This window comes from Osmerus eperlanus, chromosome 13 (genome assembly GCF_963692335.1).
Source record: "Osmerus eperlanus chromosome 13, fOsmEpe2.1, whole genome shotgun sequence".
In the NCBI taxonomy this organism is placed as follows: domain Eukaryota; kingdom Metazoa; phylum Chordata; class Actinopteri; order Osmeriformes; family Osmeridae; genus Osmerus; species Osmerus eperlanus.
The window spans coordinates 3,648,480-3,673,599 of NC_085030.1; the positions used below are offsets into that span (position 1 = coordinate 3,648,480).

General features: G+C 48.2%; 2 protein-coding genes across 6 annotated transcripts in view; both read right to left on the reverse strand.

Moving 5' to 3' along the window:
- Positions 1-12,550, reverse strand: part of si:zfos-2326c3.2 (mitogen-activated protein kinase kinase kinase kinase 4) — a 43,740-nt gene extending 31,190 nt beyond the window's left edge. For 3 of the 5 annotated variants that reach the window (XM_062477182.1, XM_062477183.1, XM_062477181.1), the window contains exons 1-5: positions 12,090-12,533; positions 11,462-11,527; positions 4,079-4,135; positions 746-871; positions 391-501 (exon numbers count right to left, since the gene is read on the reverse strand). In XM_062477182.1, the coding sequence (XP_062333166.1) occupies positions 391-501; positions 746-871; positions 4,079-4,135; positions 11,462-11,527; positions 12,090-12,146 (417 nt within the window). In that variant the 5' untranslated portion in view covers positions 12,147-12,533. Of the gene's footprint in view, positions 1-390; positions 502-745; positions 872-4,078; positions 4,136-11,461; positions 11,528-12,089 lie in introns of all 5 variants that reach the window. The other 2 variants (XM_062477184.1, XM_062477185.1) reach the window with 2 other exon arrangements.
- Positions 12,551-16,532: 3,982 nt separating this feature from the next.
- The window catches only part of il1rapl2 (interleukin 1 receptor accessory protein-like 2), a 141,548-nt gene continuing 132,960 nt past the window's right edge, over positions 16,533-25,120 (reverse strand). Inside the window, exons 8-10 of the mRNA XM_062476309.1 lie at positions 23,713-23,853; positions 23,115-23,285; positions 16,533-19,437 (exon numbers count right to left, since the gene is read on the reverse strand). Of these exons, the coding sequence (XP_062332293.1) occupies positions 18,731-19,437; positions 23,115-23,285; positions 23,713-23,853 (1,019 nt within the window). The 3' untranslated portion in view covers positions 16,533-18,730. The remainder of the gene's footprint in view (positions 19,438-23,114; positions 23,286-23,712; positions 23,854-25,120) is intronic.

Sequence of the window (25,120 nt, forward strand, 5' to 3'; positions counted from 1 at the left end):
CAATAAACACAGGAAGTGAATGTTGTAAAATGACTCCACCAGGTCACACAGGCGCTGCTGTTCTGATGTCCCGACTGTCTCCAGCACTCAGGGTAAACAATACAGGCATGTGCGTGTGTGTGTGTGTGCTATCTGATGTTTATGTGTGGTGTGTGTGTGGCTGGTGTATATCTGTATGTGTGTGTATGCATGTGTGTTTATGTGTATGGTTGGTGTGTGTGTATGTATGTGTGACTGAGCCCCCAACGTAATTCTCAGGACCTCCTGTTCCTAAAAGACCCAGGCGTGCTACTTATGTATTTATCTATCCATTATCATTCTGTGGGTGTAGTCACGGTGACTAATGGGACATGCTGGGAGATGTAGTTCTGACGGCATGGCAGGACTCACTCTCAGGACCTCTCGGCAGATGTAGGCTATCCAGTCCTCCTTCAGGCTGTTTCCTTTGGTCTTCTTCACCAGGTCAGTCACAGAACCAGCCCCGCAGTACTCCATCACCAGCTACACACACACACACACACGTTACCAATGAGCGTACAAATCGCACACAGACATACAGTACACATGCTAACACGCACGTACAAACACAAACAGGCAATGCCTCGGAGACACCATCAGACACTGCAGTAACATGTCACAGGTGTGAAAGTTGGTAGGTTTCCACAGTACAGTAGAGTGGAGGATAGGTAGGTACATACAGTAGGGTAGCTAGGTAGGTGGTCAGGTAAAGAAACTAGTGACGTACCCAGAGCTGGTCATCCTGTCCTGCAGGACTCTTCCGGACGAAGGCTCCGTAGTAAGTGGCGATGTTCCTGTGATGAGAGTAGCTCCTCAGCATGTTGATCTCCAGCTTGATCTCATCTTCCTCCTCCTGATGGACAACAATACACCCTCGGCTTAAAGGCACAGTCCGCTCTAAACAGCACACAGGATGCAGGCTTAAAGAGACATTTTGCTCCAAAACTTTCTCACAGAGATAAAGCGGTCGATACGGGGGATGAGATGAGATGACAGACATTGTTTGACTTCCTGGTTACATTTTGGTTCACGGGTTTGATGTTTGGGCCAATAAGGATAAGATGGATCTACCACGCACAACGGGGGAAAGCATTAAGGTCAACGATAGTTTTAAATGTTTATGTTTCACAATGTTTTAAGTTTAGAGTCCAAGTAACAGGTACATTGGAATTCTTGGTTCCGTTTCAGACAGTCTTTAGTCTAACCGAAATCATTTGTGGTGGTTCTAAATCTAAGATACTAACAAGAGGTCACTGAGAACCTCCTCCACTCCACTCTGAGATCATTATTCTAGTCTCAGCATTTCATGTGGAGTATATCAGATTATAATCTTGCAAACAACATGAGAATAAAATGATTACATCAGTAGATTTTCCAGCCATGCTAACCCTGGCTGGCTGAGTGTGTCCGTATGTGTGTATGAGTATGTGTAGCATTAGGGCTAGTGGCCTGCCAACACGTGTGCCAATCAACAGCCCACCAATCAAAGCTGAGGTCTTGGGAGGCCATCTTGGCATTGTGTGTTTATATTGGTTGGAGCAGTATGGATATGCTTGCTGATTGGTTTATTCCGGTCCAACCCACTACTATACAGACACTCGGGTCATCCGATGAGGTTCAAGTTGGGTAGAGTTGCACTCTGGTGTGAAGATAGAAACAGACATCTTTGGAGAATAAGGGGTCCTACAGGGGTTGGTTTGTGTGTGTGTGCCTGTGTTTTGTGTGTGTGTGCGCTTGTGGTTTTTGGTGTGTTTTTATGTGCATGCATGTGTGTACGTAGCCCCTTGGAGAACCATGACACATTGATGTGTTTCCAGTCCCAGGGCTGTGTGGAGTCAAGCTGGTAACAAGACTCTCTCCTTCCTGCCAGGCAGGAAGCCCAGCCCTGTCACAGCCTCAACCCTCTCCCTCTCTGAATCCGGCTCTTCCTCTACTTGCTCTGTCTTTGCCTGCCTCGCGGCCTCCGTTTCAATCTGTCTCTTCCTCTGTGCCTCTCTGCCTCTGACCCTGCATCCCAGCCTCCCTGTCCTTTTTTGTTTGGGGCATAAGCTAACTACACTGAGCGCGTCACATCAGGTCAAACAGGACCTAGCAGGCAGGACAACACCACTGCTAATTAACACTCATCCTTTATCCTTTACTCATCCTCTCTCTCTCTCTCTCTCTCTCTCTCTCTCTCTCTCTCTCTCTCTCTCTCTCTCTCTCTCTCTCTCTCTCTCTCTCTCTCTCTCTCTCTCTCTCTCTCTCTCTCTCTCTCTCTCTCTCTCTCTCTCTCTCTCTCTCTCTCTCTCTCTCTCTCTCTCTCTCTCTCTCTCTCTCTCTCTCTCTCTCTCTCTCTCTCTCTCTCTCTCTCTCTCTCTCTCTCTCTCTCTCTCTCTCTCTCTCTCTCTCTCTCTCTCTCTCTCTCTCTCTCTCTCTCTCTCTCTCTCTCTCTCTGCCCAGGGTCTATCTGTCTGAAGAGGCACACTAATGGGTTGTGACTTGTTTAAACGTTTGGGGCTGTGGGGAGCAAGTTCCCAATCCATATCTTTATATGTGAGGGAAGAGCAGGAGAAGAGGATGGGGGGGGGGGAGAGAAGGTGAGAAGGGGAGGATGGGGGGTGGGAGAAGAGGAGGGGGGGAAAGGGGGAGAAGGGGATGGAAGAAAAGAGGATGATGGAGGGAGAGGGGGAGAAGGGGGGAGGGGAGAGAACAGTATGAGGGGGGGAGAGGGAGAGAAGGGGAGGGGAAAGTGTGGGTAGTGTGGAGTTGGTTCTGAAGTCAGTCAACCTGGCAGTGAGGCTCCTGCTAGTCTCTCTCCCCGCTGAAGCGACAGACAATACACCAGTGACACAAACAGGTGAGGAGGTCACGCTTGTGTGTGTGACGAGCGGAGAAGAGCACAAACAGAGCGACAGAGTGACGAGGGATAGAGAGGGAGAGCATGTGTGTGTGCCTGTACGTTTGTGTGTTCGTGTATACAGTGTCTGTGTGTGTGTGTGTGTGTGTGTGTGTGTGTGTGTGTGTGTGTGTGTGTGTGTGTGTGTGTGTGTGAGCCGGACAGATGTGGTAGTCTAGGTCCCGAGGCTGTGCTGTGGTGTCATCAGGTCTCCAGTCTCCATGGTGCTGAAGCGTGATCTAGTTCTCTACTCCCAGCCCAGGGCTATGGCAAGCTCATAAAAAGCCCATTCATATCAAACACAAGATTTAAAAAGTTTAAAAACCATTCAGCGCATTTGGAATCGTAATGTACACAAACTTTAATGCTGTCTGGCATTACAGAGAATATATATATATATATTTTATATGTATATATGTATACTGTAACTCTCTTCACACTTCTTCAGCTTGGTCTATTGAAGACATTGATAGGTTAATATTGCAGTGTGAGTGGGAGAACGGCAGAGACAGAAAGAGAGACAGAGAGAGAAACAGTGAGGAGATATAGAGAGCGAGAGAGAGACAGAGAGAGAGAAACAGAGAAAGAAGGAGAGAGAGACCAAGGCAATGCCACTGAGCTCCTGCACGCCCCATCCTCCTCCACTGAGTGTTAGGAGAGCCTGGAGCACACATGCTTTAATTAAATACTTCTGTCCCCAGACATAAGTGTAATAATAACTGCAGGGTGTATAGACTAGTAGACAGGTCTGTACCCCATAAAGCTCAGGAGGTCGGAAGAAGAAGAAGAAGAAGAGAGGAGGGGAAAACATGAGCAGAGGAGAGGACAGGTGAGGTAAAGTAAGGAGAGGATAGAAGAGAGGAGGAAACGAGAGGATGTTAGCATCACGCTAGCGTCATGACCCCAGAGAAGGCAGATGATTGAACCTGCCCAAAGCAGACCGGGGCCCCATCGAGGTGTCCCCTCGCTCCCTGGGATAATAAGCTCTGGTGCTCTGCGTTAGCCTAGCTTCATTAGCATGTCCAACACTGGAGGGTTAGCATAGCCCCATTAGCATTTCCTCTAACTTCCTACTAATAATCATTTAAATTAGCGTCTAACGTCATAAGCCTTGCCTGCAGTGTTCCCTAGGCCAACTTTGCCTAGCAGCATTAGCATTCCCCCTGACATCTCAGCACTTACCTCAGTGACGTCCATGACCTTGATGGCTGCCAGCTGTCCTGTTTTGACATGTCGGCCCTGCCAGGACACAGAGACAGAGTTCGGGTTAGCAGGGGAGACAAACAGACAGGTTGAGAGGGCGGGGAGGGGGGCGGTGCGGGGTACACCGGGGTCGGCTTGGACCCCAGCAGAAGCTAGGGCTGACAGGCGTGGGTGCTGTGTGACCAGGTGAGCCAGACATGGAGGGGTGGGGCTGAGGACACAGAGGCTGCCATGATGGGTAGCAGCAGGCGGAGGCAGCTCTGGGGCTCGGCTTGACAGCCACGGTCAGGCGAGGGTTAGGATAAGCGTCTCGCCTCATGGGGGTTTGACAGTAAAGCTCAGGGTAGAGCTAGGACAGGTATGACATTCTGTAGGGCTGGACTCATAACAGCCGTCTTCGCTTATAGCCGTGACCTTCCACTGTCGCAGATCCTGGCTGGACCCTTAATGACTTCTCAGAGAACATTCCGGTCCAGATCGTCATGCGTTAATGTCACAAGTGTTGTGGTGTCGCTACGACTGCTTCTCGCTACTGACCACAACTTATAAATACCATTCGAGTCAGCCACACTTATGCCAGTGAAAAACTAGCTTCTCAGTAGTGTTTATGACTCGATCTAGATTTACACTGGCGAGTGAGTTTAGCCATTCAACACAGTTCGATTGATTAGATGATTATGCAGGGCTCGACAATAACGATGGCCCGATGGCCCGGGGCCAGTAAAAAGTAACGTCGGGACAGTTAAACTAGCAACTCACTGGCCCGATCGGGCCACTGCAAATTATTGATTGAAAAAAAAAATTGCATTGTAAAAGTTAACATCCTTCATATGTTTTGCTATCTGCTAAATGCATAAATAACTTTGCAGCTCGTGGGGCGCACAGTTGGCAAATCAAGAGTTGAGGAGTGACGAGTGGTTGTCAAATTGTAATTCTCTAATCTCGATACATTTTAACAACTGGCGCGAGACAATAAAGTGAAGATGGCAGCAAAGTAGAGCTACGAGCTCAAACGGAAGCAACTTTTTTATGGAACGAAGATGCACTGTGTCGTTTGTCGTATGTTCCCGTCTAAAGCAGACAAAAGTGGATATTTTTACATTTTACAGAGGCACCGACAATTTTCGAAAACAATACCTGACCAGCCATGCTAGCAGTAGCAGACAGCACCTGGTTTGCGTGACAGCTAAGCGGATGGTTGACAATCCATCTTCCAGGCCGTTGACTATGCTGGTCAGGAATTTAAATGTAGATGCCCATCGTGTTATTGCACGATTTATAACAACAGCATATCACAACTTGGGTACTTAGTATTATACTGATGAAATGCTATGGAAGCTTTTATATATTAGCATTGAGGGACCAGAGGTTTCAGGTGTGCAGAGAGATGGCTGTCAGCAGGGAAGAGAGCACGTCACGTTTGAGGTTAAAAGTCAATTGTTTTGCTGACTATTACCTTTTTATTTTTTATCACTAGAAATGTGATTTCATTTTTGTTCATTTTATATCCAGGATGTGTTTAATAAATGGTTAAACATGTTAACAGAATAACACAACTTATAAGTCTTTGGTTTTGTTGTAACAATGATAAATTACAACTTTTGGAGGGGGGGCCAGTAAAAATTGTCTTGGGGCCAGTAAGTTTCAAACCCACTGGCCCGGTGGGGCCAGTGCCAAAAAATGTTAATGTTGAGCCCTGTTATGCATCAATCAATACACTGTACAATACATAATAATACACTGTGATATGGTTTAGTGCCATATGATGTGTATGATATGATCTATTACAATACAATATCCTGCCAACACTGCCTTGTATACAAATACAGGCCTGTAGTCCACTTTTCCCAGCATTCACTCAGATCACAGCTGATCATGCCTATGGTATGTCACTTTCTCTCTCTCTCACACACACACACACACACACACACTCACAAACACGCAAACATCATCTCCCTTTCGTCATAGCAGATGTACGATTCCTCTTTGAATGTGACCGTGAATGGACGGCTACAGGTCATCTGTGATGCCAGGCGATCGCTTGCATCACTCCCCGTTTCTCTCTCCGCCTCACAGAAACAACGTTGCGGCAACGAGTATCAATTTGCGAAAGAAAATGAAAAAAAGAGAGAGAGAAAAAAAATCTCCCCGAACGCAAAATGAGTTTCGAAACGAGTTGATCAATATCCCATTTCCAAATCAGAATGGGAGGGTTGATCAAATGGAACACTGCAGTGGTCGATACCTACACACTCTCAGATTCCTGCTATCACCTCCACCACCACCCCCATCTCTCTCTTTCTCTCTGCAGTATTAACAGTCTTGGTCTCAGTCCACTAGGCCAGATTGATGCGGTCTACTGGCCCATCTGACAGGTATCCTGTCTATAGATTAGACTCGATGACAAATGCCATATAAATCTGGGTTAGGTTAGGCTGCGAAACGAGGATCTGCAGTAACTCCTAAAAACGTAAACCCTTCTGCATACATCATATCTACTTTCTAGAGTACCAAATATGTACAGTAATATACGCACTAACATACTAGTGCAGAAAGGGGTTGGGGGGACGGGCAGTTGAGTTGAGCTGTCATGACCTTCTGTTCTGTTCTGACAGGATGTGACATCACTGCTTGTGTGGAGCCCAGTTTCTCCAGAACTCCAGAAAGAGATTGAACTGATAGAGATACAGGAGGGAGGGGGACGGATAAGAGACAGGGAGGGGCAGAGGAACCGTGCAAAAGACATTGAGAGACAAAGAGACAGAAAACGAAAGAAAGTAAAGGAGAGAGGAAGGGGGAGAGAGAAAAAGAGAAAAGGAATGAGAGAGAGAAAAAGAAAGAATTAAGGACAAATAGAGAAAGTGAGAGAGACAGAAAGAGAGAAAAGGAGAGAGAACGAAAGAGAGTGAGAGACAGAAAGAGAAAGAGAGAAAAGGAGCGAAAGTGAGAGAGAGTGAGAGACAGAACGAGAAAGAGAGAAAAGGAGAGAAACGGGTGAGTGAGAGACAGAAAGAGAGAAAGTGTTTGACAGAGAGACTGAAAGAGTGAAAAGGAGAGAGAAAGTGAGAGACCGAAAGAGAGAAAAGGAGAGAGAAAGAGAGAGAGAGTGAGGGAGCACATTGTGTTTCCCTGGAGGGCCAGGATGCAGGCAGCAGCATCTGTGCTTCCTCTGCCTGAGTAAACTTCAATGATGTTGGGTTTTCTCCTTATGTTGCCAACCTGCATCATTGTGTGTGTGTGTGTGTGTGTGCGTGTATTTACATTTGCTGCACAAAGCTATTCTACTAGACGGCCTGTCCCTACAATATTCCTGCTCTTCCCACTAACCCTATAACTCTGTGTCACTAAGAGAAAGGTTGCCTCACTCTGAGAGACTGCGTGGAGCAGAGCATTATGGGAACTGAGTGGCTCGCTGGATAATCATATTAGTTGACAGTATAATGCAGTATTATTACACTACTACTACTACTACTCCTGTTTCTTTGGCACTCTACTTTTTTCTCTTTTTTTTCAACTCGGTCTTTCTCTCTTTCTCACTCCGCACACGCACACGCACACACACACACACAGTAGACCTACACAAAGCCAGACTGAGAAATGAAACTGAGCGAATACTGTGCACCAGAGGCTGAAATGTAGAATAACACATTACCACAACTATGATGACTTATGGTGATTGTTAATGAGAAACAATTCTAATGTTGTCTCTGTATTAAACCCATTTTGCACTATTTACATGTTAGTTAGCATGACTCTAATCAAATGGATTGTAATAGCTGCAGTGAAGTGAATCTCATTGAAATGGCTGAAGTGATTCAGTCCTTGTCAGTCGACACCTCTCTGCCTCTCTCCTTCTGAGGGAAATCTGCTCTGTTTTGCTACTGACATCCTGTTTTCATGCTTGTCATCAGATACAATGTGATGTTATGTGTGTTTGTGTGGAGGGACAGGCCATGACACTGGGGAAGAGGGACTAGAAGGAAATCCCCAGGTCAGGAATATCCTCTACATTCTCTCTCACGCTCACACACACAAACACACACACACACAGACACACAGACACAAACACATTGACACACACACGCCCAGAGGTTATCGCTCATCACCCACAGTTTATAATAGACAGACACAGACATGGGAGGGGGGGGGGGGCACACAGCATGACATCAGCAGAGCCCAGTGTCCAGGTTAAAGACCAGCCAGATAGAAAGACAGATGGGGGCTAGTGGTAGCAGGACACACATACAAAGAGTCAAACACACATACAATCATACACACACGCATACACAGACACATAGTCACACACACACACACACAGAGTTACACACATATAAAGTACACACACAGTGGTAGAATTCTTTATGGAAGCTCAAAAGAGATCTGCATCATCAGTCTTGCACTATCCGTCACTTTGAATGTGTGTGTATGTGTCTCTCTGGTCTGACCCAGTTCTTCTCTCTCTGTGTTTTAAGGGAGATGTCTGAAGAGGGAGGGAAAATGCTTCCATAGTGACAATATGCCGGCTTGAACAATGTCCGACACATTGACATCCAGACACACACACACCCGCGCACTGATGATCACATGACAGCAATGTCAAAATGTGCTGCTGTGGAGGAGAGGAAAAGGACTGAGGAGAGAAGAGGGGGAAGCAGGAGAGGAGAGGGGGCAGGAGGGCTGGAGAGAGGAAAGGGGGAAGGAGGAGAGGAGAGGGGGAAGGAGGAGAGGAGAGAGAGGAGAGGGGGAAGGAGGAGAGGAGAGGGGGAAGGAGGAGAGGAGAGAGAGGAGAGGGGGAAGGAGGAGAGGAGAGGGGGAAGGAGGAGAGGACGGGAGGAGACATAAACTAAAAGGTCAGTGAAACAGAATCTCCTGGACCTCCTCCTCATCTCGGTCACTCCAGACTACGACACGCCACTTACACGCCACAGCTGAACACGCGACCTGTCATGGTAACAACACAGCCCCGCTATGTCACAGAGGGAGATCCTCTCTGAAGACAATCTACTGCTGGGATTCACACAGTACGGACCCACTGAGATGGACGGAGAGGAGGGAGAGGAGGGAGGGAGGGAGAAGAGGGAGGGAGAGAGTTTGACAGGGAGGAGTCGTGAGCAGTGTTGGGGTAGTTACTCAAAAAAAGTAATAGATTACACATTACTAGTTACTTTTTTTTTTAAAGTAATGCTTTACTTGACTAGATTACTCACTGCTGAAAATAACTAGTTACACTACTAGTTACATTACTTTTGGATTACTCCATAACATCACCTGAGATGCACTTGCCAAATAACAATTTATCACGCCCCTGGCTGTGACACTGTTTCTGTTTCTCTTTTCCTTTGTGTTCTCCTCCCTCCCTTTTCTGTGTGTGTGTGTGTGTGTGTGCATGGGCAGAGCCTCCCGGGACAGACAACCATCCTCACCTGGGGCAGATCAGCAATCACCGATCTATGTAAACCCTGCTCACCATCCAGACTGCCAGATTGTTAACTCCGCTAAGACATTAAACACTTACCCTTTGAAACCTATTGCCTCACGAGTCTGTTTTAAGGTCCGAACATTGCTGTACCATAACAACATGTACCATATATATGCCCAAATCAACTCAAATTCTTATTATAATGAGGATATACACAATATCTCTCTTTTACACTTTTTAATACCTCAAAGCTGACAAAAAAGTTGTGAACATCAACATAAAAGTTGTAAAGCACAACAAGGCTACAGTACTGGCAGTAAGCAAAATGTCTCAAAAAAATTGTCTCAAAATAAAATAATGCTTAAAACTTTAAATGGCAACATTCCCTCTACTATGTATGCTGCTACAAGCCTGTTTATCTCTGATTTGCTGTTGAATGTCAAGTCGTGGCTGCTTGGCTTGTGTCGGCAAACAATGGCGCTGGCAACCTTTTATCGGCGTCAGTGTCACTCAGGGCCTGGGGATCTTTAGCTACTAGTCTTGGTGTTGAAGATGCTTTGACAGATTAGAAGTTGTGTTTGCGGCGGTGGAGAGGTGTTTTTGACCTGGGCACAATATACATTTCCCTTTTTTCCTTTCGCACAACTAATACGAATTAATGTGCATACCTCCATCCCTCAAAAGACATCCTAAGCGGCTCTGCCATTCTTGTTGTCGCCTCTTGAACTCCGGGGCTAGGTCAAGTGACGAGTGTTAAGCAAACACACGTACTGTAAAGGGAGGTTTGATTTGTTGTTTTTTTTCTCCTTCCGATAGGCCCACCTTCAGATCCCCTCTCTGAACCGCTCATTAAAAACCAGAGGTGAAAGAACACAACGTCCTCATGTTCTGAACGAGCCAGGTGGGCCTTTCAATCAATACCTCCCACCTCACTCAGGGCTTTCTGTTTTGATGGAGTACTATCTTCACAGGAGGGGAGGAGAAGAGGAGAGAGGAATGGAACGGGGAGGAGAGGTGAGGGGAGGAGGGCAGACCAATTTTTTCTCTTCTTTCTCTCTCCGCCCTATACAAAAGGATATCATGTACACTGTGACCAGTGGCCTGGTGTTGCTGCCTCAAACTGTCAAACAGTCTGACACTCAAGACATTATCTACCTGGCTGGTCCACAGAGCAACGTGTGTTGAAACACCTATGAAACACCTTCACATGAGGCTGACACACAAACACACACACAAACACACACCTGATGGCACGAGAGGACCAAGTTGCGGAACACAGACCTCTGAAATTTCAAACAATATGCAACCAATCAATTGCAGTGGAGCAATTAGCTGAATGTGCAATAGATCATTCTGTCTCCACCACAAGCTCTCCTTTCTCTTATGGTAAATCCGTGCTCCAGCCTTCTGCTGCTCAGAAACATGTGCACACACACATACACACACACACACACAATAGGTTCCACCCTCCCATTGGCCCCGGTCTCAGCTGACAGCCTGATACAGGCTGAGAATGTGACTAGCTAGCTAGGGCTATCCAGGGCCAGCTGCTAAATGTACCACAAACCACACACACACGTTGCGGAGATGCAGCTCTCGATAGGGAAGTGGGCCCCACCCGGGGGTGTTAAAGATGTATTTTTGTCAGCAAGCAAACCAGATAGGAGAGCTAGAGAGGGAGAGAGGGAGAGAGAGATCGTTAGAAAGAGAGACAGGGAGAGATAGATAGAGAGAGAGACAGTTAGAGAGTGACGGGGAGAGAAAATTAGAGAGACAGGGAGAGAGATCGTAGAAAGAGAGAGACAAGCAGAGATAGATAGAGAGACAGTTAGAGAGAGAGAGAGAGAGAGAGAGAGAGAGAGAGAGAGAGAGAGAGAGAGAGAGAGAGAGAGTGACAGTGCAACAGGCAGATTTTTTACTGAGCAACACCAGAGTGCACCAACCTTGTAGACTTGTCCATAGGTGCCGTTCCCCACCACCTCCACCAGTTCAAAGATACCTGCAGGGTCCTAGCAGAATACACAATATCCACATCCACAACTACATTAATAACTTAACTATAAGGATCCATTGGGGAAATCTCATAGTAAAACATATATTTAAACTGTAGAACATGCTGTTCTAGTTTTCATTTATTATCCATTAAAAGTTAAAGGTCTTAACTCTTAACAATAGTTGATCACGACTTCACCAAAAGTTAGCATATTTCTCAGTGCACACAGGATTTAGTTCACGGTTCACCCAAAAAAGTTTACATCAGGTATATGATGCCAATTTTTTTTTAGGTTAAACGGTTTAACTGATACTTGTTGATGTTTTCTGATACCATTCAAAAGATCAAGAAACTGGGTCAGTAGAAGATGTCCACACCACGATCAGATGGTAAAACATTCACAGAAAACTAAACATCGACTCGGTCATGAACTGACGTGCAAGGCTTTTAGTTTGTTGTTACTTTGCTAATCCTCCAGTGACCAACAGATGGTTTACTTTGTTCTCCACATCTGTTGTTGCGCCCATGTTTACTGAACACTGTATTTCAATTAATTAGGCAAGAACATCTTTACTCACCCTCAAAGAAGCGAGGTCAATATTGTCCAAACTTCGCGTTGTGCCGTCTCTCGCCATATCTAAAACTTGGTCCGGTGACCCAACTGCACTTCAGAAAGTTGACAAGTAAAAGACAAATTTCCACAAAGTAACGTTTTTTTCTCCGTGTCAGGCCATACTGTATCTGCTTACGACTCTCCACGAGCGACACAGGAAACTTCTCATCCAGCGAAACCCCGGAAAATGCAGAGGAAACCTCGCCCCCCTTTTCTGCTCTCCCCAAGAAAAGTAAACCAAATAAGTTAGTTTTTGAGTTAACTTTCTCCGCTATTCATGACAATTCGTATAACTCTAACGGTACATGTTTATTCGTTTACTGTGTGTTTTTGATTAAGCGGTCAATCTATGTCAAGTTCAGTTTTAGTGTAAGTGCCAGATTTTCCAAAACCCACAACACGGACATCTCCACGAGTAGGCAGGCACTGATAGTCTTCGCTCGGCTAAAGAAGACTACCGTGGACAAGTTTTTATTTACGTTTTTTGTCACTTTTTTTTTTGTTGGGATTTGAATTTGTCACACTGACACAAATTGGTTTGCCTAAATTTGACACATTATGAACCAATATTGTACATTTCCTTCCCATCTGTGTTTTATCTGCACTGTGCATGGCTTTCTTGACTCTTCAAACGGACTTTTCTGGCCTGAGTGAGCCACTCACATGTGGATGATGATGTGTGTGTGTGTGTGTGTGTGTGTGTGTGTGTGTGTGCTGGCAGGAGGAGCCTGTGCCCCAGGCAGCTGACCTTTGTGAACAGGACCTCTGTCTAAGGCCACAGAGAAGCTATTCTCCTGCAAGACACACACACACTCACACACACACAAACTCTCGCTCTCACACACTCACACATCATTTACACTATAGTCATCATCAACGTAGAACCAAATTCTTCAGTAGAGCTGAATCACAGAATAAAATAGTTGGTTTTATGCTTGTGTGTGTATATATATCAAACAAAAAATAACATTGTATGTGTGCGTGTGGAGAGAGTTAACCATGGATAGTAAACACCCAGGGATTCCTGTGTAGTGGGAGAGGGTTGACTTTCAGTATTCTCATCCAATCCCCCCCACTGCCTCCCGAAGGCACACACATACACACAACAATGCATTCCTATGAAAATAAAAACACACTTGGTCCATTCATCTGGGTTGCAGGCAGACTGGGTGATTTTCATGCCCTGGCAGTCAGCCTCCTGAGGAGAGTGTGTGTGGGTGTGGAGAGAAGTAAGTGTGTGTTTGTGTACGCGCATAAGTTAGCAGGATTTCGTGTGTGTGGGTGTCAGACGTTTGTTGAAACTCTGCCAAATGGAGTTCACCTCGTGCCAGTTACTATCGTCATGCTAACAGCCAACATATGCCACTGCTGCAGCGCAGAACCTGGAGAAGCAGGACTAGAAGGAGGGCTCGGAGGACAACAGGAACGAGAAGGAAAAGAGAAGGAGGACGAAAAGGCTGAAGAATAAGACAGAGCATGGAGAAGGTTAGAAGGAGGGGAGGTGGAGGAATGGAGGACAGGAAGTAGGAGAAGTAGAGAAGAACAAGGAGGAGGAAGGAGAGGAGGAGGCTGAGGGAGCAAACACAACACAAGCTTTCTCCACCAGAATGTCCTTACATGACTTGGTAATGAGTTGACAGGTAGACTGATCTTCAGACCTGAAGGGCAGGTCAGGGGATATAGATATATTCCCCCCACCCCCCCTTGGGATTGAGGAATGCTGGATTGGCTGAGACACTGTACACTGGAGAACCTGATGATACTACTCTGACTACTAACATGAAGATTAAAATGTTACTAAACATAACTCCCTCACAACCCTTCAAAATGACGTCCTTCCTCTATGTAAGGTCTGCATGTATAATCCCAGTGTACTAGATCAGTATTGACAGGTTATCTGGATTTGGTCCATGTAACAGTGTTTTGGACACATGCACATCCACATTGTATACACACACATGCAAACATACACATTCACACACATGCAAACAAATACACACTCACACACATGCAAACACACACATACACACTCACACACATGCAAACACATACACACATATCATGGGAACAGCTCGCAGAGAACAATAACAACCTCAGTGTATGATCATGGGTTGCGATCTATTTTAGTTTGTAAACTCATACATAAACTTTTACACACACAAGACATTCATCTTTACACGCACTCACACACACACACGGTAGTAATAGTTGTTCTTAATTTCCTACATGGATCTATGCCCACCACAAGGTGGCACTATTGAATGTGAGAAGGAGAGAGATGGGAGGGAGAGAAAAAGAGGATGGGAGAGAGAAAGAGGGTGAGAGAGGAAGAGAGATGTAGGGAAAAAGAGAGATGGTAGAGAGAGAAAGGGAAAGACAGAAAGAGAGATGAAGGGAGAAAGAGAGATGGTAAGGAGAGAAAAAGAGATGTATGGAGAAAGAGAGAGGGAACCACAGAAAGAGGAGGCACTGTGACAGATATTATTGTTGCCATAAAAATCTAACCAGGAATATGAAATCCTCCCAGAATAAATCAAATGGTAAACAAGGCATGTGATTTCAACATGATTTAATATACAGCCATTCCAAGGGTCCCATAAAACCATTCACAGGGTTTTCATATCAACAAAACAAAAAAACAAAAGCATATGGACAGTGTGCTGGTTTCTGCAGACAGAGGGAGCAGCAGGCCTGATGAGCCATCTAGGAGCGGTACAGGGTGGGGGTAGGAGCAGTACGGGGTGGGGGGAGGAGCAGTACGGGGTGGGGGGAGGAGCGGTACGGGGTGGGGGTAGGAGCGGTACGGGGTGGGGGGAGGAGCGGTACGGGGTGGGGGGAGGAGTGGTACGGGGTGGGGGGAGGAGCAGTACAGGGTGGGGGGAGGAGCAGTACGGGGTGGGGGGAGGAGCAGTACGGGGTGGGGGGAGGAGCAGTACGGGGTGGTGGTAGAAGCGGTACGGGGTGGTGGTAGGAGCGGTACGGGGTGGGGGGAGGAGTGGTACGGGGTGGGGGGAGGAGTGGTACGGGGTGGGGGTAGAAGCAGTACGGGGTGGGGGTAGGAGCGGTACGGGGTGGGGGGAGGAGCGGTACGGGGTGGGGGGAGGAGCGGTGCGGGGTGGGGGGAGGAGCAGTACGGAGTGGGGGTAGGAGCGGTACAGGGTGGGGGGAGGAGTGGTACGGGGTGGGGGGAGGAGCGGTACGGGGTGGGGGGAGGAGCGGTACAGGGTGGGGGTAGGAGCGGTACAGGGTGGGGGGAGGAGCGGTACGGGGTGGGGGTAGAAGCAGTACGGGGTGGGGGGAGGAGCGGTACGGGGTGGGGGGAGGAGCGGTACAGGGTGGGGGGAGGAGCGGTACAGGGTGGGGGGAGGAGCGGTACGGGGTGGGGGTAGGAGCGGTACGGGGTGGGGGGAGGAGCGGTACAGGGTGGGGGGAGGAGCGGTACAGGGTGGGGGGAGGAGCGGTACGGGGTGGGGGGAGGAGCGGTACGGGGTGGGGGGAGGAGCGGTGCGGGGTGGGGGTAGGAGCGGTACAGGGTGGGGGGAGGAGCGGTACGGGGTGGGGGTAGGAGCGGTACGGGGTGGGGGTAGGAGCGGTACGGGGTGGGGGGAGGAGCGGTACGGGGTGGGGGGAGGAGCAGTACGGGGTGGGGGGAGGAGTGGTACGGGGTGGGGGGAGGAGCAGTACAGGGTGGGGGGAGGAGCAGTACGGGGTGGGGGGAGGAGTGGTACGGGGTGGGGGGAGGAGCAGTACAGGGTGGGGGGAGGAGCAGTACGGGGTGGGGGGAGGAGCAGTACGGGGTGGTGGTAGGAGCGGTACGGGGTGGGGGGAGGAGCGGTACGGGGTGGGGGGAGGAGTGGTACGGGGTGGGGGGAGGAGCGGTACAGGGTGGGGGGAGGAGCGGTACGGGGTGGGGGGAGGAGCGGTACAGGGTGGGGGTAGGAGCGGTACAGGGTGGGGGGAGGAGCGGTACGGGGTGGGGGTAGAAGCAGTACGGGGTGGGGGTAGGAGCGGTACGGGGTGGGGGGAGGAGCGGTACGGGGTGGGGGGAGGAGCGGTGCGGGGTGGGGGGAGGAGCGGTACAGGGTGGGGGGAGGAGCGGTACAGGGTGGGGGGAGGAGCGGTACGGGGTGGGGGTAGGAGCGGTGCGGGGTGGGGGGAGGAGCGGTACGGGGTGGGGGGAGGAGCGGTACGGGGTGGGGGTAGGAGCGGTACGGGGTGGGGGTAGGAGCGGTACGGGGTGGGGGTAGGAGCGGTGCGGGGTGGGGGGAGGAGCGGTACGGGGTGGGGGGAGGAGCGGTACGGGGTGGGGGGAGGAGTGGTACGGGGTGGGGGTAGGAGCGGTGCGGGGTGGGGGGAGGAGCGGTACGGGGTGGGGGGAGGAGCGGTACAGGGTGGGGGTAGGAGCAGTACGGGGTGGGGGGAGGAGCGGTACAGGGTGGGGGTAGGAGCGGTGCGGGGTGGGGGGAGGAGCGGTACAGGGTGGGGGCTGAGAAAGACATTGACACGCTCATACGGAAAGTTTTCTCTTTTTATTTTTTATATTTTTTGTCTGTGTGACTCTGACCTTCTGCCGTCGTCATGGTGATGACCTGATGATGGGACAAGGTCCGGTTCAGAGCACGTGTACATAAGCATAGTGGTTATTTTCCTGGTGCATCTGCTGGCTGTTACTGTAAGTCTTTATTAACACCAGCCAGCCAGCCAGCCAAAGAGTCAGTATACAACAGCTAGACGCCAGACAGACAGCTAAATAGTTAGCTAGCCAGCCAGTCAAAGTCAGTAGGCTGTACTAAGCGACTAACTAGCAAAAGACTAACCAACTAGCCAGCCAAACAGCTGAAGAGTCAGGATACAAGGTGACTAACCAGCTAGAGGGCAGCCAGCCAGCTAACTAGCTAGCCAGCTGGCCAACCAGTCAGCTAACTACAGTTGGACATCCAGACAGCTAACTAGCTAGCCAGCCGGCCAACCTGCCAGAGGTTGCACTCTGTAACAGACTGATGGAAAATTATAATTTCGAAAAAGTAGCAGAAGGACAAATGAAAGGTTATGATGAGATGATTCTACACCAATTTGATTCTATTTTTCATCTGGCAGAGAAATGAAGAAAGTGAGTGAGTGCCACTTCTGACCCCATTTCACTCTCATCCTTTCTTCTCCTCTCATCTCTCCGTCCTCCACCCCTCCGTTGTGAATCGTTGTGTATTTAGTATTCTCACTTCCATCATCTGTTTCTGTAGCATAGCCTACAGAGTTCCTCAAAGCCTTCAGCAGCTAGTTGTTTTCACACGCACACACACACACAAACATACGGAAAAATGTTCAGGAAAAGCAGATATTGGTGAGAGACAGAGGATGTCGGGTGTGTAGGAAGCAGGGGAGATGGCGGAGAAGTTGAAAAATTATTGATTTCAATAACCTACATTGATTTTAATATAAACTAAAGTAATAACAAGCAGAAATCAGGAGGCAGCAACTAGAGTCACAGAATTACAACTCAAACAAATATCATTATTATTGTATAAAACATTTCAAATATTTATATCTAACTGGCCTGAAACAAAGACAATACCTTTGTGTAAATTCAAACTTTATCTTATTTGCTTAAATATACGGTAACATCATTAAAGCTCACAGAGAATGTTCCACCAGTTCTTCCATACATAGTTGTGCTGTGATCCAACCAGACAATGTTACCCCCTCCACCTCCCAACCACACCTCAGGTCAGAATCTCTCCATGTGGCTTACCCCATAAACTCACACAGCAGAAAAATCTCAACAGAATCCTCATTATGAAATGAATCATAATTATGATTGAATCATCATTGTGAATGAATCATCATTATGAATGAATCATCATTATGAATGAATGAATGTCTATATAATATATGAAAACTGTACATAGTTACCATGACCTTAAGCTGTTGGGCCTTAGTCAGATATTATTGTTGTAACACATCTCCACAAGGGAGAACTCTTCAAGTAACAAAACATTGTTTTTTTGGAGCAACTCAATTTTTTCCCTTTGTAGATTTTATGGCTAAACATAATAAAACAGCGAACGAAAACAAATCAATATGTATTATTTAGCTCTAAGGAGATGATTGTGTCTTTTATTTTAGGTCAGTTCCAATATTTTTTTAGTAGAGAAGTCTGATTGGGTCAGTGTTTTATTGTGAAAGTCTGGTCTAATAAGTGTTTGTCTTTTGTCTTGATGAGTCTCATGCAGATATAAAAACGTCCAGTAGGCGAATCCACGGTTGTGTCCTTGCTTGTGTCCACAAGGTTAGAAGACACCTGCTGAGTGTATACAATATAACAAGGTCAACTGCTGACTGTATACTAGTATACCAGGTCAACTCTTGACTGTATACTAGTATACCAGGTCAACGCTTGAGTGTATACTAGTTCACCATGTCAACTCGTGAGTGTATACTAGTTCACCAGGTCAACTGTTGAGTGTATACTAGTTTATCAGGTTGGACCACTACCAGGGTTGTTCTGGTAGTGTACAGTACCAGTACATACTAGTGCTAGACTAGTACGGTACCAGTATGGACCAGGAAAGCCCAGTCTCTACCGGACCCCTAGTCCTCCGGGGCGGTCTACCAGATATCGCTGCTGAGTTCACGGCTGGTGAGAGGTACGAAGGTGCTGTTGAGGTGGATCTCCTGCTTCCGGCCCAGCGAGCTGCTCTGGCCCACCTGTCCGTTTAGCAGCGCCATGGGGATGTTGCAGTAGACGTGGCGTCCGCCCAGCGTGGCCATGCGCAGCGGCGAGGACGGCGGCGGCATCTCAAACTCGTAGCTGCGGCAGAAGTGTCTCATCTGGGGGTGGGCGGCCGACGTCTGGTTGAAGTCGGGGATCTCGGCGTGGTGGGCGGGCGCCAGGGAGGCCGAGGTGGTCGTCATGGCGATGGTGGACACGGTCTGCAGGTCCCCGAATAGGCCCTGCTCCCCGGAGTCCAGAACCTGCCGGCGAGACAGCACCTCCTTCCTCCTCACCGGCATCTCACACAGAACCTGCTTCCAGAAGGTGGACTGCAGCTCGCTGCTGCGCGGCCCGCGCCACTTGATGATGGACAGCACCTTGATGGTGTGCTTGAGGGCCTCCACTTCCTGGTAGTTGATGACGCTGCGCAGGTCGGCGCACTCGATCATGATCACCTTGATCTCCCCGGTCACCAGCATGCTGTGGAGGCGCGTCTCCAGCTGGAAGATGCTCCAGCCCCTCTTGGCCACAAACTCGGGGGTGAGGACCAGGATGAGGCGGCGACTCTGCTCCACGCTGCGAGCCAGGTCCTCTATGTAGACTGGAGGGAAGGGGGGGGGGGGGGGGAGGAAGAAATGAGACAGAGAGAGTCATGTCAGACATGGAATTCTGGATCCCTGTTGCTTGTACAGTGTCGTTACTCACCAGTCACACACTTCTGTTCTGACTGAACATGCTAACAGTCACGAGTCTAGTTGAGCAGGCTGTACACTGCTGGCTTCACAGTCCAGAATGTGTGTGTGTGTGTGTGTGTGAAAGAAAGAGCGAGAGAGAGAGAGAGCGAGAGAGCGAGAGAGCGAGAGAGCGAGAGAGAGAGAGAGAGAGAGAGAGAGAGAGAGAGAGAGAGAGAGAGAGAGAGAGAGAGAGAGAGAGAGAGAGAGAGAGAGAGGAAAAAGGAAGGGGGTCATGAGAGAGCAGGAAAGTGTATGTGTGTGGGTTTATGTGTGTGTGTGTGGGTTTGTTTGAAAGAGAGTGTGTAAGTGTGAATATGAGTTTGTGAAAAAGTGGTGTAGGTGCTGGGAGAGGTAAGTGGCACATTAGCTCTTGCTAGGTGACACATTCCAGTGGCTGGCTGGCTGATTGTCCGTAGTGTCCTGTTGTCTCCTGAGGGGGCACTATCTTTCACACCTGCAGTGACGTAACACATCACACCTCCTACGCAAAAGACACACACACACAGGCCCACTCAAGCGTGAACAAGGACACACAAACAAGCATACACACAAACAAGCATACACACATACACACACACACACACACACACACACACAGGCACACACACACACACTAGCTCTATGACACTCATTGGCCTGAACACCTTACCCCCCCACCTCCCTCCTTACTGGAAAACACACATCTTCAAAAACTGTTCCCATTGGCTTCCCTCCCCTTATCCAGCCACACCTCCTCCTCCTTCCTGTTCCCCCTCTCCTCCTCCTCCTCCTCCATCTCCTCCTCTTCCATCCTGTTCCCCCTCTCTTCCTCCTCCTTACTGTTTCCCCCTCTCTATTCCTCTGACTCTTCTCCCCCTTCTCTCCCCCTCCTTCCTGTTCCCCTTCTTCCTCCTCCTTTCCTCCTCCTTCTTTCCTCTCCCTCTCCTCCTCCTCTCCTCAGGCCTCAGAATCAGGCCAGGGCAAAGGCTTAGAGTTCCATCATATTAGATTAGAACATTTCATCATGCGGCAGTTACCCAGTCAAATAAATACACACACATACACACACACACATACACACAGGCACGCATGCAGGCGTTTGAGCACAAACTCCCAAACGTGCATGCATAATCATGTAGATTTACAAACAGCAAATAGAGAGATCTTTAGTAGAAGAGCTTGACCTTAAATGGCCTGTACACTACACATTCTCTTAATGATCTCACCACTGCTCAGCACACACAGATGTGTGTGTGTGTTTAATAAAGCGTGTGTGTTTAACAAAGTGTGTTTCTGAGAGGCACCCTGGGGATGCTCTGGAGGAGAAGATGCTGGGAGATCATCCGGCACACACACACACACACACGTACAAACAAACACATTGAGCAAGTCTCATTCAGCTCCAGCCAAACACCCAACAGCGAATAAGCATACAAATGATGCTTCTGCTCTTGCGGGCACTTAGGGACTCACAGGAGCAGATCCGGACAGTGGAGGTTCTCCCTGAGCAGATGCATGGAGGACCAGAAGCCAAGTCTGACCATGGAGCCCCACCAACACACCAGACTCACCATGCTGAGTCAATAAGACATGAATAACCGCCGAGCCACTCACGCTGTCGCACACGTGCACACACGTTTAATAAACATGCGGACAATTTGTTTGCAGAGACATCGGCCCCAGATATATGAGCCTTGCTTTTCGCCGTTGCATGAGAAGATGTGGCCGTGTATGTGAGTGAGTGTGTGTATTTGGCGCCTGTGCTGCTTGCCCTCATCTCAGTCCGGTTCCTAACTAAATTAACGACATCGGTGCAACAACAACACATTGCAATTTCATGGGCAATTTACGGTGCATAAATAGTACAGTGAGTACAGATGCGATTGAGGGAGGGAGGGAGGGAACAAGAGAGGAGAAACAAGGGAGAGTCTTTTTTTCTTGGTATTTTCCTTTTTCAGTCTTGCTATTTTCATATGCCGATGATTATGTAAATCAATTAATACAGCTAAGTGCCAGTGAACCTGTTTGACTTTCTCCCTTGCCTTTTCCCTCCCTCCCTCTCCCACTTCTCTCCCTCTGTCTCTCTGTCTTTATGCACAATAGTAAACCAATGGACTGTTTAAAGTAATGTTGTTTCTGGGTCGCGTTTGATTGATCTGGTTCAGCTAATGATCAGGAACCCTCCTCTCCTCCCCTCCCCTCTCCTTTCCTCTCCTCGCCCCTTCTTTCGTCTCCTCTCCCCTTCCATTCCATTCCCTCTCCTCTCCCCTTCCATTCCCTCCTTTCCACCCCTCTCCTCTACACACACACACACCCACACCCACATACACACACACAGTGGTGTATTCATGAGAGCCAGGGTGGACCAGCCCTAAGAGTTGGGAAGGTATTTTAGAAGCAACGTCTGCTAAATTATGCAAGGAGCAGACATTAGCAGGGTAGTTTGAGGGCAAGTAGAAGGAATAATTAAGATTTTTATGCAAAATACGCTGGGTCACGGGCACGTGTGTTCTGAGTGTATGTGCTCCTCGGTGTATGTGTGTGTATGTGTGTGTACCTACATTTAGTAAAGAAGTGCAGCACATGATGAGACCTCACAGCAGGCTTTTATACAGGGTGTGTGTGTATTTGGAAGGGGGGGGGCTGACTGATATACTGAACAGTACACATTCACCCCACTCTTGTTCTGTCCGTGAAGACAGGAACACAGGTGAGCAGACAAGCGGGATCCCTGATTCCTGGATAAATTGGATAAATTCTGGATAACAGGGGGATGGTTCTCCCACAAGGGAGACGTACAGACATGGGGTGTGTGAGGACGTGAGTGAGGACGTGAGTGAGGACGTGAGTGAGGACGTGTGTGAGGACGTGTGTGAGGACGTGTGTGAGGACGTGTGTGAGAACGTGAGTGAGGACGTGTGTGAGGATGTGAGTGAGGACGTGAGTGAGGACGTGTGTGAGGACGTGAGTGAGGACGTGTGTGAGGACGTGAGTGAGGACGTGTGTGAGGATGTGAGTGAGGACGTGAGTGAGGACGTGTGTGAGGATGTGAGTGAGGACGTGAGTGAGGACGTGAGTGAGGACGTGTGTGAGGATGTGAGTGAGGACGTGTGTGAGGACGTGTGTGAGGACTTGTGTGAGGACGTAAGTGAGGACGTGAGTGTCTGTGGAGTTTGTGTGCTTTGTGTGTGCGTGTGTATATGGGAGTCAGGTGGCTGAGCGGGTAGGGAATTGGGTTAATAATCCGAAGGTTGCTGGTTTGATTCCCGGCCAGGCCAAAGGACGTTGTGTCCTTGGGCAAGGCACTTCACCCTACTTGCCTTGGGGAGAATGTCCCTGTACTTACTGTAAGTCACTCTGGATAAGAGCGTCTGCTAAATGACTAAATGTAATGTAAATGTATATGTGTGTGTGTGTGTGCATGTAACATCAGTGTATGTGTTTGTCTACGTGACATCAGTGTGCGTGCGTGACATCAGTGTGTGTGTGTACGTGACATCAGTGTGTGTGTGTGTGTGTGTGCGTGTACGTGACATCAGTGTGTGTGCGTGTCCATCGTCCTTACTGCTGCTGGGGATGAGGTCTCGGTCTGGGATGAAGAGCTTGTATCCATAGTGCTTCTCCAGGACGTCAGGCAGGACCTCCAGGGCAAACTGCTCCTCCTCGCTGGAGGGACGTCCCAGAGAGTCCAGGTCCACCCTGGTGTAGGACAGGTACGCATCATACTCCTTGTTATCTGGTGGAGAGAGGTGGAGGGAACAGGAGACTGGTGAGACAAAACTGAGAGAAAAAACTAAGAGACAGAGAGAGAAACAGAGAGACAGGCACAGAAAGAAAGAAAGAGAGGGTGAGAGAGAATGAGAGAATCAGAGAAAGAAAAAGAGAGAGAGAGAGACTTTAAAGATATTGCTTTATTGTGCAGTCAAAACTGCCAGCTAACCAACAGTTTGACCACAACAGACATTTTTTCCTTTACTTAGAGAGAGAAAAAGAGAGAAGGCGAGAGTGAAATAGAAAGGAACAGAGGAAGAGAGGGGGGACAGAGAGAGAAAAAGGAAAAGAGCAAGAGAGGGGGGACAGAGAGAGAGAAAGGAACAGAGCAAGAGAGGGGGGACAGAGAGACACCGAAAGAGACATGTCTCTGGGAAGGACCAGGGTCTCACCATCCTCCGTCTCGTCGCTGCCGAAGTGTCTCCTGTAGCAGAGCATGATCTCAACGCTGTAGCACTTGTAGATGGCTGTGAAGAGCCCGAGCAGCAGCAGGATAGCGCCCAGACCCCCCGCCAGCTCCAGGCGGTACATATCTGGAGACACAGAGATATTGTTTGAAAACAAGTCTTTATTAGGAAGAACAAACTGTCAGGTATCCCTGGACATTAGAAACGTAATCACTTTGATGCAGGATTTGTTTTCATTTTCATTTCTGTATTGTACTTTGGAGTAATCACCTATTTCTCAATTTTATTCACACCATGCAATTGCTATTTACTTCACAGTGTGTGTATTTCTATGTTTGTATGTAGGGTATGTGTGTATAGACGTACATGAATGTTTGCATGTATGTATACTGTACAGTCTGTTTGTTTTGGCAATATTTCAAATAATATTGGATTATCTCAACGTGCCAAAAAACTGGGAAAAAATAATCCATTATTATAATTGTACATTATTATGTAACTTGGAATTGTTATAATTGCTTTATGATTGATGAGGTTTATGTTCTCTGATGTGTGATGCTAATTGCATGTGTTGTACCTTCACTGTAGACTGCTTTGGCAACATTGTTTAACCTGAACACTCATGCCAAAAAAGCATACTGAATGGAATTGAGAGAGGAGTTAGAGAAGAAGAGAGAAATGGGAGAGAGACAGGAGTTAGAGAAGAAGAGAGAATCGGTGAGAGAATCGGTGAGAGAGAATCGGTGAGAGAGAAAGGAGTTAGAGAGAGAGAGAGAGAGAGAGAGAGAGAGAGAGAGAGAGAGAGAGAGAGAGAGAGAGAGAGAGAGAGAGAGAGAGAGAGAGAGAGAGAAAAAGAGAAGGAGAGAGTCATTTTGATTATTTCCCAATACACTGTGAAAGAACTGAATGACAGATAAAACTTCATCTGAGCTGACATCAGTATGGAACTCCCATACAGTAGATCTATAACCTTTATAGAGACACATCGCCTCATCAGAAAGAGATAAGCACAGTCTTGTTTCAATCTCACTTTCCCTGTCTCATCAAGTGTAGGTGTGTGTGTGTGTGCATCAGTGTGTGTGTTTGTGTGCTTTGGGAAGCCAGCTATAATCGTTCATGTTTGCCATGCTGCCATTCAGCTAACATGGCTCATCAATCTGCGCTGCGTCACTCAGTCAGATAGGCTGGCTGCATCCATCTCCCCTGTCTGCTCACAAGGAAGTGTCTCAGGCACACACAGACACACACACAGACAAACACAGACACACACAGACACACACACGCATGCACACACGCACGCACGCACCCACACACGTTGCAAATCGTATGCACACACATGTACAGAGACCATATACACACCAAACACACACTTTGCCTCTGTACTAGTCTGTGC